The 13,002-nt window shown below is 33.9% G+C and overlaps 1 protein-coding gene across 11 annotated transcripts in view; it reads left to right on the top strand.

The window, feature by feature from the left end:
* CNTLN (centlein) overlaps positions 1-13,002 on the top strand; it is a 478,854-nt gene that overhangs the window by 217,086 nt on the left and 248,766 nt on the right. For 6 of the 11 annotated variants that reach the window (XM_063787952.1, XM_009456357.3, XM_016960656.3 and 3 more), the window contains exons 4-5: positions 3,311-3,445; positions 4,062-4,241. The exons of 3 other annotated variants lie outside the window; for them this stretch is intronic. In XM_063787952.1, the coding sequence (XP_063644022.1) occupies positions 3,311-3,445; positions 4,062-4,241 (315 nt within the window). Of the gene's footprint in view, positions 1-3,310; positions 3,446-4,061; positions 4,242-6,709; positions 6,945-13,002 lie in introns of all 11 variants that reach the window. 2 more of the 11 variants (XM_063787958.1, XM_063787953.1) reach the window with 2 other exon arrangements.

The raw sequence follows: 13,002 nt of genomic DNA, 5'->3' as shown, positions 1-13,002 counted from the left end.
ATTTACAGATTGAGTCTGTGTTTGTCCTTTTGAATTATTATTATAAGTTCACTCAAATGCTAAAATCTAAATTATTAAATAATTCTCATGAAAGGACTCTCTATTGGTATCATTTATATTGTCAGTGCCTGTTAAGTTTAGTTTACTTTAATGGGAAAACCCTTTTAAAACTTGTCATTTGGTTCTTCCTAGAGTTTAAGTAATTTCAGAATAGACAAGATATGCTCAAATTTTGTCATTTCTTCTTCAAAGGATAGGCTTATGGGTATTTTACAAACAGTTTTAATGCTTATATTATTGAATTTATTATTTAGTGTCAATTTCATCTGTAAACACTTAACAGTCTAGTTTGGGAGATATTATGAGTAGATAGATTATTAGCAACACGAGGTAGTTTGTTGTGTATCAAATGTATAATATAGATAATACAAAAATTTAGAAATGGCAAGAATTACAAAATACTGAGATAGTAAGGGAAGCTTTTATTGAGGAGGTGGAAGTCCAGTCTTAAAGGGGCATAAGACTTAGCTGAGAGTAGAAAAATTAATTGTAAATTGTGGAGGAGCCATTTTTATGCATCTATTTTTATGTTATTTGATTGATGTCAGGCACATTTTGATATGGCCTAATAATTAAAATAGAACAGACAAGTTAAAAACTGAGATGCTATTAGTACTTACTGGATTTAAAAAAATTTCCAACCCTGAGAGTTAAGTGTTGGTATGGAGGTAGAATAATGAAAACTCTTGAAATGCAAATAGTCTTTGACTTAGCAATTTCACTTTTAAGTGGATATAATCCAGAGAAGTGTTCTTCAGACTTTTGTTAGTATGATCCCCACACTGAAGTACATTTTACTTCATGACCCATTATACACACATGAAGTAAGTTTTGTATAAGTTATTTTTACTACATATAATTAAGGTAAACATATGAAAATGTTTATATCAAATGTGAATTTACTAATATTTAAATACAATAAAAATCTTAAACATGATAAAAATTTAGAAAATAATTTATGAAGCATGTCTGTTTTATAAGTTTATTCCTATAACCGTAGTTTCATTGCTAAGAATGTGTGCCTATTACCTTGATATTTTCTATTGTATTATAATCCGTTTAAAAAAATGCCACTTATTGTAACTAAATCGATTTAATGACCCATTACTAGATTGCAGTCTGTAGTTTGAAAAACACTGCTTGGGAGAAATTCTTGGTCATGAATATTTGCAGTCATGCTGAAGAGTGTTCATAGCAGTATTTTTTGTATACCCCTTTACCTCAAATGGGAAACAGCTGAAATACACACTGATAAAAGATGGATAAATATAGCATAGTTATCTGATGGACTAATACTGTACATCAAGAAATTGATCTACAGTTACATTCATTATTATGAATAAATTTGGGAACATATGTTGAGCAAAAATAGCAAGCTACGTAATATGTGTAATATGATTTAAGTTCAGAAGTAAGCAAAACTATACAGCATATTAAATAGGGACATATATCTGTCTTTGAACTATAAAGAAAAGCAAGGCAAAGATAAGAATCAGGGTTTCAGGATAATGCTTACCCTTGGAGGGAATAAGAGGTACTAGAGGATAAAGGGTCATTGATGAGATATCAAAGATAATGGTACAGTTGTGTTTCCTAGCTGAATGTTGGTACGTACAGGACCTCTCCTTTTACTTTTTTTTTAAAAAAATTATTTACACACTGATCACAGATTATTTTTGTATGTATTCAGTGTCTAAATTATTTTTTAACTGTAAGTAAAATAAAATCAATAATTAATATTACACTTTTAAAAATTAGAGTATTGGGGTTGGGCATGGTGGCTCACACCTGTAATCTCAGCGGGGCCGAGCTGGGAAGATTGGTTGAGTCCAGGAGTTTGAGAAGGTAACATAGTGAGACCTCATTTCTACGAAGAAAATTAAAAATTAGCTGGGTTGGTGGCACATATCTATGGTCCTTGCTACTTGGGAAGCTGAGGTGGGAGGATCCCTTGAGTCCAGGGGTTCGAGGCTGCAGTGAACCATGATTGTGCCACTGCACTCCAAAATGGGTGACATCACAGAGCGAGACCCTGTCTCTCAAAAAAAAACTAAATAAATAAAATAGAATATTGGATATATTTTCACTTTATTCCTAAAAATCCACTTTTCATCATAATCCTGGATCTTCCTCTCATTTTCAGTTTATTCCCAAGTCCTTTGGAGACAATTTGATAAGGAGGAAATATGAGAGTATAAAATAAATTGATATTTAGGGATCAGCACCAGTGATAGATCAGAAATGGAATAAAGGTCAACTGAGCATATTACTTAAAAAAAAAGGTGTTTCTATCTTGATGTGTCTCTTTCTTGGTTGACAGACAGAAGGTGTTATTGAGTCTGACTTGGAGGCTTCCAATAATTGTGTGAGGCCAGATACTATGTGTTTAATAAATATTAGTTGAAAGAATGGATGGATTGATAAAAGTTGAAGAAGTTTAGGAAAGAGATAGTATCAGGATATGGATTTCATTTTTAGCAAGTTAGTTTGAGGTAGTAGACAATCCAAAGGGAGAGGTCTTGTATAGCTGGAAATATGAGATTGGTGATTGGGAAGGTGAGGGCTGGATTATATATTAGATAGTCTTTCAGACAGAGGAAAGATTAGCAGCCAAGAGAGATGCTGCATTTTCTGAGAGAAAAGATGTACAGAGAAACGAGGAAAGCTAAAAATTGAGTCTGGGGTACATCCACCTCGTAGGTGTAATTTAGGTATCTCACAGGTGAGAAGAATGTTCGGTTAAAAATTTTGGCAGCCTTAACATTCTAAATATTCTGTCTACAGAGCAAGATATTATTAGTAGTAAAACAAACTTGCCATTTTAAAAATTTTAAAGTGATTTATGCTTTTACAAAATCATAGTTTATCAGGAAAGTTCCTTCTAAATGACATTCAAATAAAAGAATAAGGAATTATGTTAGCTATAAATATATTTTCTTTAATTAGAATGGCTCGTAAAATCTTGTTTTTCTCCTGTTACACACCTAAATTCTGAAAATTTGCTTTCTGAGTATGACTTAATATTTAGTGTCCAGTTTTTATGTGTTCTTCAACATAAATAGGCCCTGTACTTGCACATTTTAGTTAAAAATTCATGGGCATGTTACAGGAGATGAGAATTGTGGTGACAGACATTATTATGAAAGCTAGTTAATCATAACATTAGCAAATCAAAATGTAAAACATTTAAAATAAAATACTGTTTTTCTTAGAAATAAAAGCTCACCAGTAATTTAAATTTTTTCCACAGAGAGAGTCAGTACTGAAACAGGAAATAAATGACCTTGTAAAACGGAAAATTGTAGTAGATGAAGAAAATGCTTTCTTAAGGAAAGAATTCAGTGACTTGGAGAAGAAATTTAAAGATAAAAGTCAAGAAATTAAGGTGTGTTGACTTGTACATAGTTTTGTGGGACTGTTGCTTTGAAGTTCTGCTTTAAGCTTTGTTAGCCTTTGTGGCACAGAAAGTGACAGGTTTGGAGGAAAAATTGCCTTAGGCCCTCCTGTACCATACAGTTTTCTCACATGCAAAAACTCTGATAAAGATGCTTTAAAGCCGGAACTCCAAGCTTTATAACTTTTAGATAAATAGTTAATGATGGAAATGGAGCTAAGAAAGTAGGAGTGTGAATATGTGGCTTCTTGTAATTAGATTCTGATGGGACTGGCATTATTAATTGATAAAACCCAGGTCTGGGAGGATATGTCTGTATGGGTCTCAAAAATAGCTGGGGACAGCATCAAAGGCAGCTTGATCAATTAATGGACTCTTTGCAAATGTGTACTCATCAAAGCTGTCATCCAGTGAAAAAATATGACCCATCCACCTGCATGAAAAGAGGCCAATAAAAGTACACAGGTGACCTTGGCTATCAAATATAGAAGAAGCTTGTGTGAGGGTAAAATTGCACAGTTTGTATTTGCTGATTAGTTCTCACCATTTTTTGGGTTTTTTGTTTTGTTTTGTTTTATTTATTTGCCCTTGTGGTACTGTTCTACAGGACACTAAGCAGTGTGTACAGAACAAAGAAGAGCAAAACAGACTAGTTATAAAAAATCTGGAGGAGGAAAACAAGAAATTAAGTACCCGCTGCACTGACCTGCTAAATGACCTGGAGAAACTGAGGAAGCAGGAAGCACATTTGAGAAAAGAAAAATATAGCACTGATGCAAAAATAAAGGTATACAATAGGAATGGAATCCATACTCCTCTTTTGGATCTAACTTTCTCTAGGAAGTTTAATACATGTTATTTTCTTTAACAAGTTATATATTCATATCCGTCAGTGGGGACTAGCATTAATTTATATTCTTTCACTTAAGACCCATAGCTTTTTAAAAATTGATGTTGCAAAGCAGGAAACTGACTTCAAATGGTTATCCTAAAATGTAATCATTAAAAAATAAAGGCTATTGCATTTTGAAAGAAAATGTGTTTTCAAATAACATATTTAGAATCATTGGTTTTAACTTTTTCACTTAAGGCTTAAGCTTACAAAGATAGCTATAATTTATTGCAATATAGTTTTTAAGACTCTTTTCTAGATCCTTTAAAATATGAAGTGTAAAAAATACTAAACAGTTAAACAATACAAATACGTGGTTCTATGGTGGTGCTTTCTTTGACTTTAAAGGTGCTTTCTTTGACTTTAAAGGGCCTTATTTATGGGAAAATTTTATTTTTATAGAAGATAAAAGTTACAATCAATCTTTTTAATCTTATACCCTTTTTAAAAGGCTAATCAAGTGAGGCAGTGGTTTCTTACAATTTTATTAGTATTTTTCAAAATAATACTTTTTTATGGCATTCTCTTTGTCTTTAGAGGTTTTTGCTAATTTCTTTTCTTATTAAATTACATTTTTTTAAACTATAGATTTTGTTGAAAAGGGCAGACACAGATTTTAGTACTAGTGAATATGGTGGTCTCTCCATGTATATGCCCCTACACACACACACACACACACACACACACACACACACACACACACACGGTTATTCAACAGTTACAAGCAGTTGACCATATGTATCTGCAGGTTCTGCATCAGTGGATCAAGCTATTCAGAAAAAAAACACAACACAATTAAAAGTAACAATACAATAATTAAAAAAACAAGTAAAAGATACAGTATAACAACTGTTTACATTGTATTCAGTATTTTAAGTAATCCAGACATGATTTAAAGTATATGGGAACGTGTGTAGGGTATTCGCAAATATTATGCCATTTTATATAAGAGACTTAAAGCATCCATGGATTTTGGTATTTGGAGAGCCCTGGGTTCAATCCTCCAGGAATACTGAGGGACGATGGTAATATGTATGGATATATGTGTGTGTATATGCATGTGTGCAAGAATATTTAAGTTATGGGAGAAGGATACATCTTTCTCGGTGTATAAACCTGTTGCAGATTATTTATGGAAATATTTAAGTCTATTAGTGCACAATCATGGGGTGACTGAGCCATTGAGAGAACTGAATTCTGGTGGATTCATTTTCTTAATTTTTATATCAGTTTCTGCTTCTGTGCAAGCGTTAAAACAAATTGGAAGTGTGATAAGGGTAAATCAGTACTTGTATTAATTCACAGCTACATGATTATTTGGTGATAATTTTTATTTCCTTATTTATTCTACTTGAATAATCAGTTCTGGGATTTGCTGTGACTTGTAGTTGTGTTACATTTTTTTCTCATGGGGTTATTGTCTTTTTCTTATTGCTTTTTGGGCATTCATTATTTATTTTGGATACTAATACTTCATATCTTATAAATACCTTCTGTTCTACAGACGTTGAATAAAGAAAACTGGAATTTCAAAAGTTTGTGAATTTTGGTAGTCATTTTATTATTTTCTTCTCAAATGTTTAAAGGTTTTATATGACAAAGTTTTTCCCACCCTAAAGTCTTTAATCTATTTATAATTTATTTTTGGATGTGATGGTCCACATCATTTACTCAATACCCACGGAAGCAGCAAGATTGTTCACTGATCTTCTCCCAGCTTTCTCCCATGAAGCATGGTCATAAAAGAATTCTCATAGCTACCTTCCTGGAAAGTAGATCTTATGACCCTCATTCAGAGAGGTTCTGTCTTGTACCTAGAGTCCAAGAAGAATCTCAACAAACAGTCCTTTCTAATAAGTTTATTTTACCACAGAATCATATGCCTTTGTCCTCCAGTCACAGTTTTGCACGACTGTCCATAAAAATACACAGTTTTCCCTGAGTCTTCTGGTCTTCATTTCCAACATCTTCTGTGTCATGTAAAACTTTGGTTAAATAAATGTTATATTTTTCTCTTAGTAATTTATCTTTTATTACTGGGATGTCAGCCATGAACTTTGCCATGGGTAAGGAAAAGATACTACTTTTTATTTCCTACATGTATATATATTTTCATTTCTCTTGGGTATATACTTAGGAGTGAGATTATTGGGTCATATGGTAACTGTTTTTAAGCTTTTGAGGAACTGCTAGACTATTTTCCAAAGTAGCTGCGACAGTTTACATTCAGACACTATGAGGGTTTTGATTTTTCGATGTTCCCATCAACACTTGTAATTGTTTGCCCTTTTTGTTATAGCCACCTCAGGAATGTGAAGTGATATCTCATTATGGTTTTTTATTTGTTCGTTTGTTTGAGACAGAGTCTTGCTCTGTTGCCCAGGCTGGAATACAGTGGTGTGATCTCGGCTCACTGCAACCTCTGCCTTCCCGGGTTCAAGCTATTCTCCTCCCGAGAAGAGGCAAATTACTACAGGCGCATGCCACCACATGCAGATAATTTGTGTATTTTTAGTAGAGATGGGGTTTTGCCATGTTGGCCAGGCTGGTCTGGAATCATTGTGGTTTTGATTTGCATTTTCCTGATGGGAAATGATGGTGAGCATCTTTTCATGTATTACTATCTTTGGAGAAATGTCTATTCAAATCTTTTGTGTACATACTGGATCCACATTCTTTATCAAGATATATACATTGAAACTATTTTTTCTTAAATTCTTTGTTACTTTTTACTCTTTTGATGGTGTTCTTAAAAATACCAGGTTTTAATTTCGATAATATTTTATTTATCTACTTTTTTTGGTGTTACCCATGCCTTTGATGTCATATCTAAGAAACCATTGCTAATCCAAGGTCATGAAGATTGACACCTTTGTTTCGTTCTAGGAGTTTTATAGTTTTATGTCTTACATTTAATTCTTTGATACATTTTGAGTTAACTTTTGAATATGGTGTGAGATACAGGCCTAATGTCATGCTTTTGTATGTGTTATTTAGTTGTTTCAGCACCATTTGTTGAAGAAAATTCTTTTTTCCCCACTGAATTGTCTTGATACCATTATTGAATATCAGTTGACTGTAAATATAAGGGTTCATTTTTGGACCTCAGTTCTGTTTATTTGATCTATACATCTGCCCTCCTGCCTATGCCACATTTTCTTGGTTGTTGCAGATTTGTAGCAAGTTTTGAAATTGGGGTATATGTGTCCTCCATATTTTTTCTTTTTCTAGATTAGCTATTCTGGATCTGTTGTATTTTCATATGAATTTTACAATTATCTTTTTTCTTCTGGCCAAAAAGGCCATCAGATAGTTTAATAGAGATTGCCTTGAATCAGTAGATCAGTTTGGGGAGTATTAATATCTCAATAATATTAAGAATCTTCTGATCCATCAACATGTGATGTTTTCCATTTATTTTGGTCTTCTTCAATTTTTTCAGTTGTTTTGTAGCTTTCAGGGTATAAATTTGCACTTCTTTGGGTAAATGTATTCCTGAATATTTTATTATTTTTGATGCTATTGTAATCGGAACTGTTTTAAATTTTCTCTTCAGATCATTCATTCATAATGTGTAGATACACAATTGAGTTTTGTATACTGATCTTGTATCCTGCAACCTTTCTGAATAGGTTAACTAATTCTGATTTTTTTTCTTAGTAAATTCCTTAAGACTTTCTACGTATCATATCATGACAGCTGCAAGTAGACATAGTTTCACTTCTTCCTTTCTAATCTAAGTGCTTTTAATTTCATTTTATTTCATACTTCCCTGCTGGAAACCCTGGTATAGTGTTAAATAGAGAAAGAGTGGATATCCATGTCTTTTCAAATACCTATTTGCCATTTGTTTGTCTTTTGAGAAATGTGTATTCACATCTTTTGTCCCTTTTAAAATCAGATAATTAGATTTTTTTTTCACATAGCGTTGTTTGAGCTCCTTATATATTCTGATTGTTAGTCCTTTGTCAGGTGGATAGTTTGCACATATTGTCCCATTCTGTTCCCTTTATTGATTGCTTTCTTTGCTGTGTAGAAGCTTTTTAAGTTGATGTGATCCCATGTGTACATTTTTACTTTGGTTTCTTGTCCCTGTGGAGTATTACTCAAGAAATCTTTGTCCAGTTCAATGTCCTGTAGAGTTCCTGCAATGTTTTCTTTTCCTTTATTTTTTTTTTAATTTTTGAGGTGGAGTCTCGCTCTGTCGCCCAGGCTGGAGTGCAGTGGCAAGATCTCTGCTCACTGCAAGCTCTGCCTCCCAGGTTCACGCCATTCTCCTGCCTCAGCCTCCCGAGGAGCTGGGACTACAGGCGCCCGGCACCACACCCGGCTAATTTTTTGTATTTTTAGTAGAGGCGGGGTTTCATCGTGTTAGCCAGGATGGTCTCGATCTCCTGACCTGGTGATCCGCCCACCTTGGCCTCCCAAAGTGCTGGGATTACAGGCGTGAGCCACCGCAGCCAGCCTGCAGTGTTTTCTTTTAGTAGCTTCACAGTTTGAGGTCTGTGACTTAAGTCTTTAATCCATTGTGATTTGAATTTTGTACATGGCAACAGATAGGGGTCTAGTTTCATTCTTCTGCATATATATATCCATTACCCAGCACAGTTAACTGAAGACACTGTCTTCCCAAAGGTATTTTCTTGGCACTTTTGTTAACAGTGATTTCACTGTAGATGTATCACTATATTTCTGAGTTCTCTATTCTGCTCCATTGGTCTATGTGTCTGTTTTTATGACAGTACCATGTCATTTTGGTTATTATAGCTTTGTAATCTAATTTGAAGTCAGGTAATGTGATTCCTCCAGTTTTGTTCTTTTTGCTCAGGATAGCTTTGGCTACTCTGGGTCTTTTGTGATTCCGTATAATTTTCAGATTAAAAAAAACTCTGCAAAGAATGTCATTAGTATTTTGATAGGGATTGCATAGAATCTGTAGATGGCTTTGGGCAGTATGGACATCTTAACAATATTGATTCTTCCAATCCATGAGCAAGGTATTTCTTTCCATTTTTTTTTGTATCCTATCTTTAATTTCTCTCATCAATGTTTTATAGTTTTCATTGTAGAGATCTTTAACTACTTTGGTTAATTCCTAGGCATATAATTTTATTTGTAGCTATCATAAGTAGGATTACTTTCTTAATTTTTTTCAGATTGTTTGCTGTTGGCCTATAGCAATGCTACTGATTTTTGTATGTTAATTTTGTATCCTGCAACTTTACCAAATTTATTTATTCATTCTAATAGGTTTTTGGTGGACTCTTCAGGTTTTTCCAAATATAAGATTATATCATCGGCAAACAAGGATGATTTGACTATTTCCTTTCCAACTTGGATGTCCTTTCTTTCTCTTGTCTGATTGCTCCAGGGCTTCCAGTACGTGCTGAACAATAGTGGTGAAAGTGGATATTCTTGTCATGTTTCAGATTTTAGCATCAAGCTTTCAGCTTTTCCACATTCAGTATCATACTAGCTTCTAGGCTGTCATATATGGCTTTTATTGTTTTGAGGTATGTTCCTTCTATATCCAGTTTTTTTGAGAGTTTTTATCATGACACAATGTTGAATTTTATCAAATGCTTTTTCACCATCAATTGGAATGATCATGTGGTTTTTTTTTTCTTTTGTCTTTGAGATGGAGTCTCGCTGTGTCACCCAGGCTGGAGTGCAGTGGCACGATCTTGGCTCACTGCAACCTCCACCTCCTGGGTTCAAGTGATTCTTGCCTCAGCTTCCTGAGTAACTGGGATCACAGGTATGCACCACCACTGGGCCTGGCTAATGTTTCTTTTTTTAGTAGAGACAGGGTTTTGCCATGTTGGCCAGGCTGGTCTCGAACTCCTGACCTCAGGTGATCTGCCCACTTCAGCCTCCCAAAGTGCTGGGATTACAGGCGTGAGCCACCACACCTGGCCAGGTTTTGTGTTTCATTCTGTTGATATGATGTATCTCATGATGTATCCCAATGATTGATTTGCATATGTTAAACCATCCTTGCATCCCTAGGATAAATTCCACTTGGTCATGATGAATGATCTTTTTGATTTGGTGCTAATATTTTATTGAGGATTTTTGGTATCAGTGTTCATCAGGAATATTGGCCTGTAGTTTCCTTTTTTTGATGTGTCTTTGTCTGGCTTTAGTATCAGGGTAATACTGGCCTTGTAGAATGAGTTTGGAAGTATTCCCTTCTCTATTCTTCAGAATAGTTTGAGCAGGATTGGTGTTAGCTCTTATTTAAATGTTTGGTAGAATTCAATGGTGAAGCTGGGAGATGTCTTTTCTGGTAGACTTTTTAATAAGGCTTCAATCTCATTACCTGTTATTGATCTGTTCAGGTTTTGGATTTATTCGTGGTTCTGTCTTAGTAGGTTGTATGTGTCTATGAATTTGTCTATTCTAGATTTTTGAATTTATTAGCATATAGTTGCTCATAGTAGCCATTAATAATCCTTTGAATTTCTGCAGTATCTGTTGTAATGTCTACTTTTTCATCTCTGATTTTATTTATTTGGGTTTCTTTTTTTCTGAGTTAATCTGGCTAATGTTTTGTCCACTTAGTTTATCTTTCAAAAAACCCAGTTTCTTTTCATTGTTCTTTTGTATTGTGTATTTCAATTTCATTGATTTCTGCTCTGATCTTTATTATTTCTTTTCTTCTAATTTTGCATTTTGTTTGCTCTTGCTTTTCTAGTTCTTTAGGATGCACTGTTAGGTTGTTTATTTGTTAGGTGCTTTTTTGATGTAGATTCTTACAGCATAAAATTTGCTTTTAGTACTACTTTCACTGTAGCCCATAGGTTTTGGTATGGTGTGTTTCCATTATCATTTGCTTCTGGGAATTTTTCAGTTTTCTTCTTAATTTCTTCATTGACCTACTGGTTATTCAGGAGCATATGGTTTAATTTCCATGTGATGTGTCATTTCCAAAATTTTTCTTGTTACTTATTTCTAGTTTTATTCCACTGTGGTCAGAGAATATGCTTGATATAATTTTAGTTTTTTGAATTGTTTACCCTTGTTTTATGGTGAACATACTGCCTATCCTTGAGAATGAGCTACATGCTAAGGAGAGGAATGTGTATTTCGCAGCCATTGGATAAAATATGGTGTAAATATCTATTAGGTACATTTGTTCTGTAGTGCAGATGAGTCTGTTGTTTCTTTGTTGATTTTTGGTCTGGATTACCTATCCAATGCTGAAGGTGGGGTGTTGAAGCCTCCAGCTGTTATTGTATTGGGGACTATCTTTCTTTAGCTGTAATAATATTTTCTTTATATATCTTGATGCTCCAGTGTTGGGTGCATATATATTTATATTTGTTATATTCTTTTGCTGAATTGACCTCTTTATCATTATATAATGATCTTTATTTCTTTTTATAGTTGTTGTCTTGAAATCTATTTTGTCTGATGGAGGTATAGCTACTCCTGCTCCTTTTTGGTTTTCATTTGCATGGAATATTTTTTTCACCCTTTTATTTTTGATCTGTATGTATTTTTATAGGTTAGGTTTTTTTTTTTTTTTTTGACACATGGTCTCGCTCTGTCACCCAGACTGGAGTGCAGTGGCTCACGATCATGGCTCACTTCAGTCTCCACCTCCTAGGCTCAAGCAATCCTCCCACCTCAGCCTCTTGAGTAGCTGAGGCTACAGGCATATACCACTATATCTGGCTAATTTTTTGCTTTTTAATTTTTTGTAGAGATGAGGTCTTGCTATGTTGCCCAGACTAGTCTCAAACTCCTGGGCTCAAGTGACCCTCCTGCCTCTGCCTTCCAAAGTGCTAGGGTTATAGGTATGCACCACCATGCCTGGTCCCCTGAAGTTTCTTGTAGGCAACAGGTCATTGAGTCTTGCTTTTTAAAAATATATATACGTGGAGAGTTTGGTCTATTTACCTTCCGCATTATTAGTGAGTGTTTGTTTCATTTACCTGTAGCATTATTATTGATAAGTAAGGACTTACTCCTGCCATTTATTATTTGCTTCCTGGTTGTTTTGTGGTCTTCTCTTCCATGTTTTCTTCCTTCTGTTTTTCTTTTAGTAAAGGTGATTTTCTCTGGTGGTATGATTTAATTTCTTATTTTTTTTTTTCGTATCCATTGTATGTGTCTTTATTTGAGGTTACCATGAGGCTTGCATGTACTGTTTTATCACCCATTATTTTAAACTGATTACATCTTAACACTGATTGCATATACAATTTAAGAAACACTCAAAGAGAAAACTAATATAAACTCTAATCTTCATCCTGTTTTGTAACATTTTGTTCTTTTTATTTATATCTTATTCTACTGTATTATGTCTTGAAAGTTGTCACAGTTATTTTGGTAGATTTACCTTTTATTGCTTTTACTCCAGATACGAGTAGTTTACACTACAATTACACTTTTATAATACTCTGTATTTGTCTATATACTTACTATTGCCAGTGAGCTTTGTTCCTTTGTATGACTTCTTATTGCTTATTAATGTTGTTTTTTATTTTCTTTCAAATTGAAGAATTTTTTTTAGCGTTCCTTGTAGGACAGATTTGGTATTGATGTAATCCAGCTTTTGTTTGTCTGGGAAAGTCTTTTGTTTGAAGGATATTTTTGATGGATATACTATTCTATGTTAAAAGTTTTTTTTTTTCCTTCAGCACTTTAA

The sequence above is a fragment of the Pan troglodytes genome, chromosome 11, assembly GCF_028858775.2.
Source record: "Pan troglodytes isolate AG18354 chromosome 11, NHGRI_mPanTro3-v2.0_pri, whole genome shotgun sequence".
NCBI classification, from domain to species: Eukaryota; Metazoa; Chordata; class Mammalia; order Primates; family Hominidae; genus Pan; species Pan troglodytes.
Note: the sequence above shows the minus strand (reverse complement) of the source record. Positions and strands in the feature narration are given on the sequence as shown.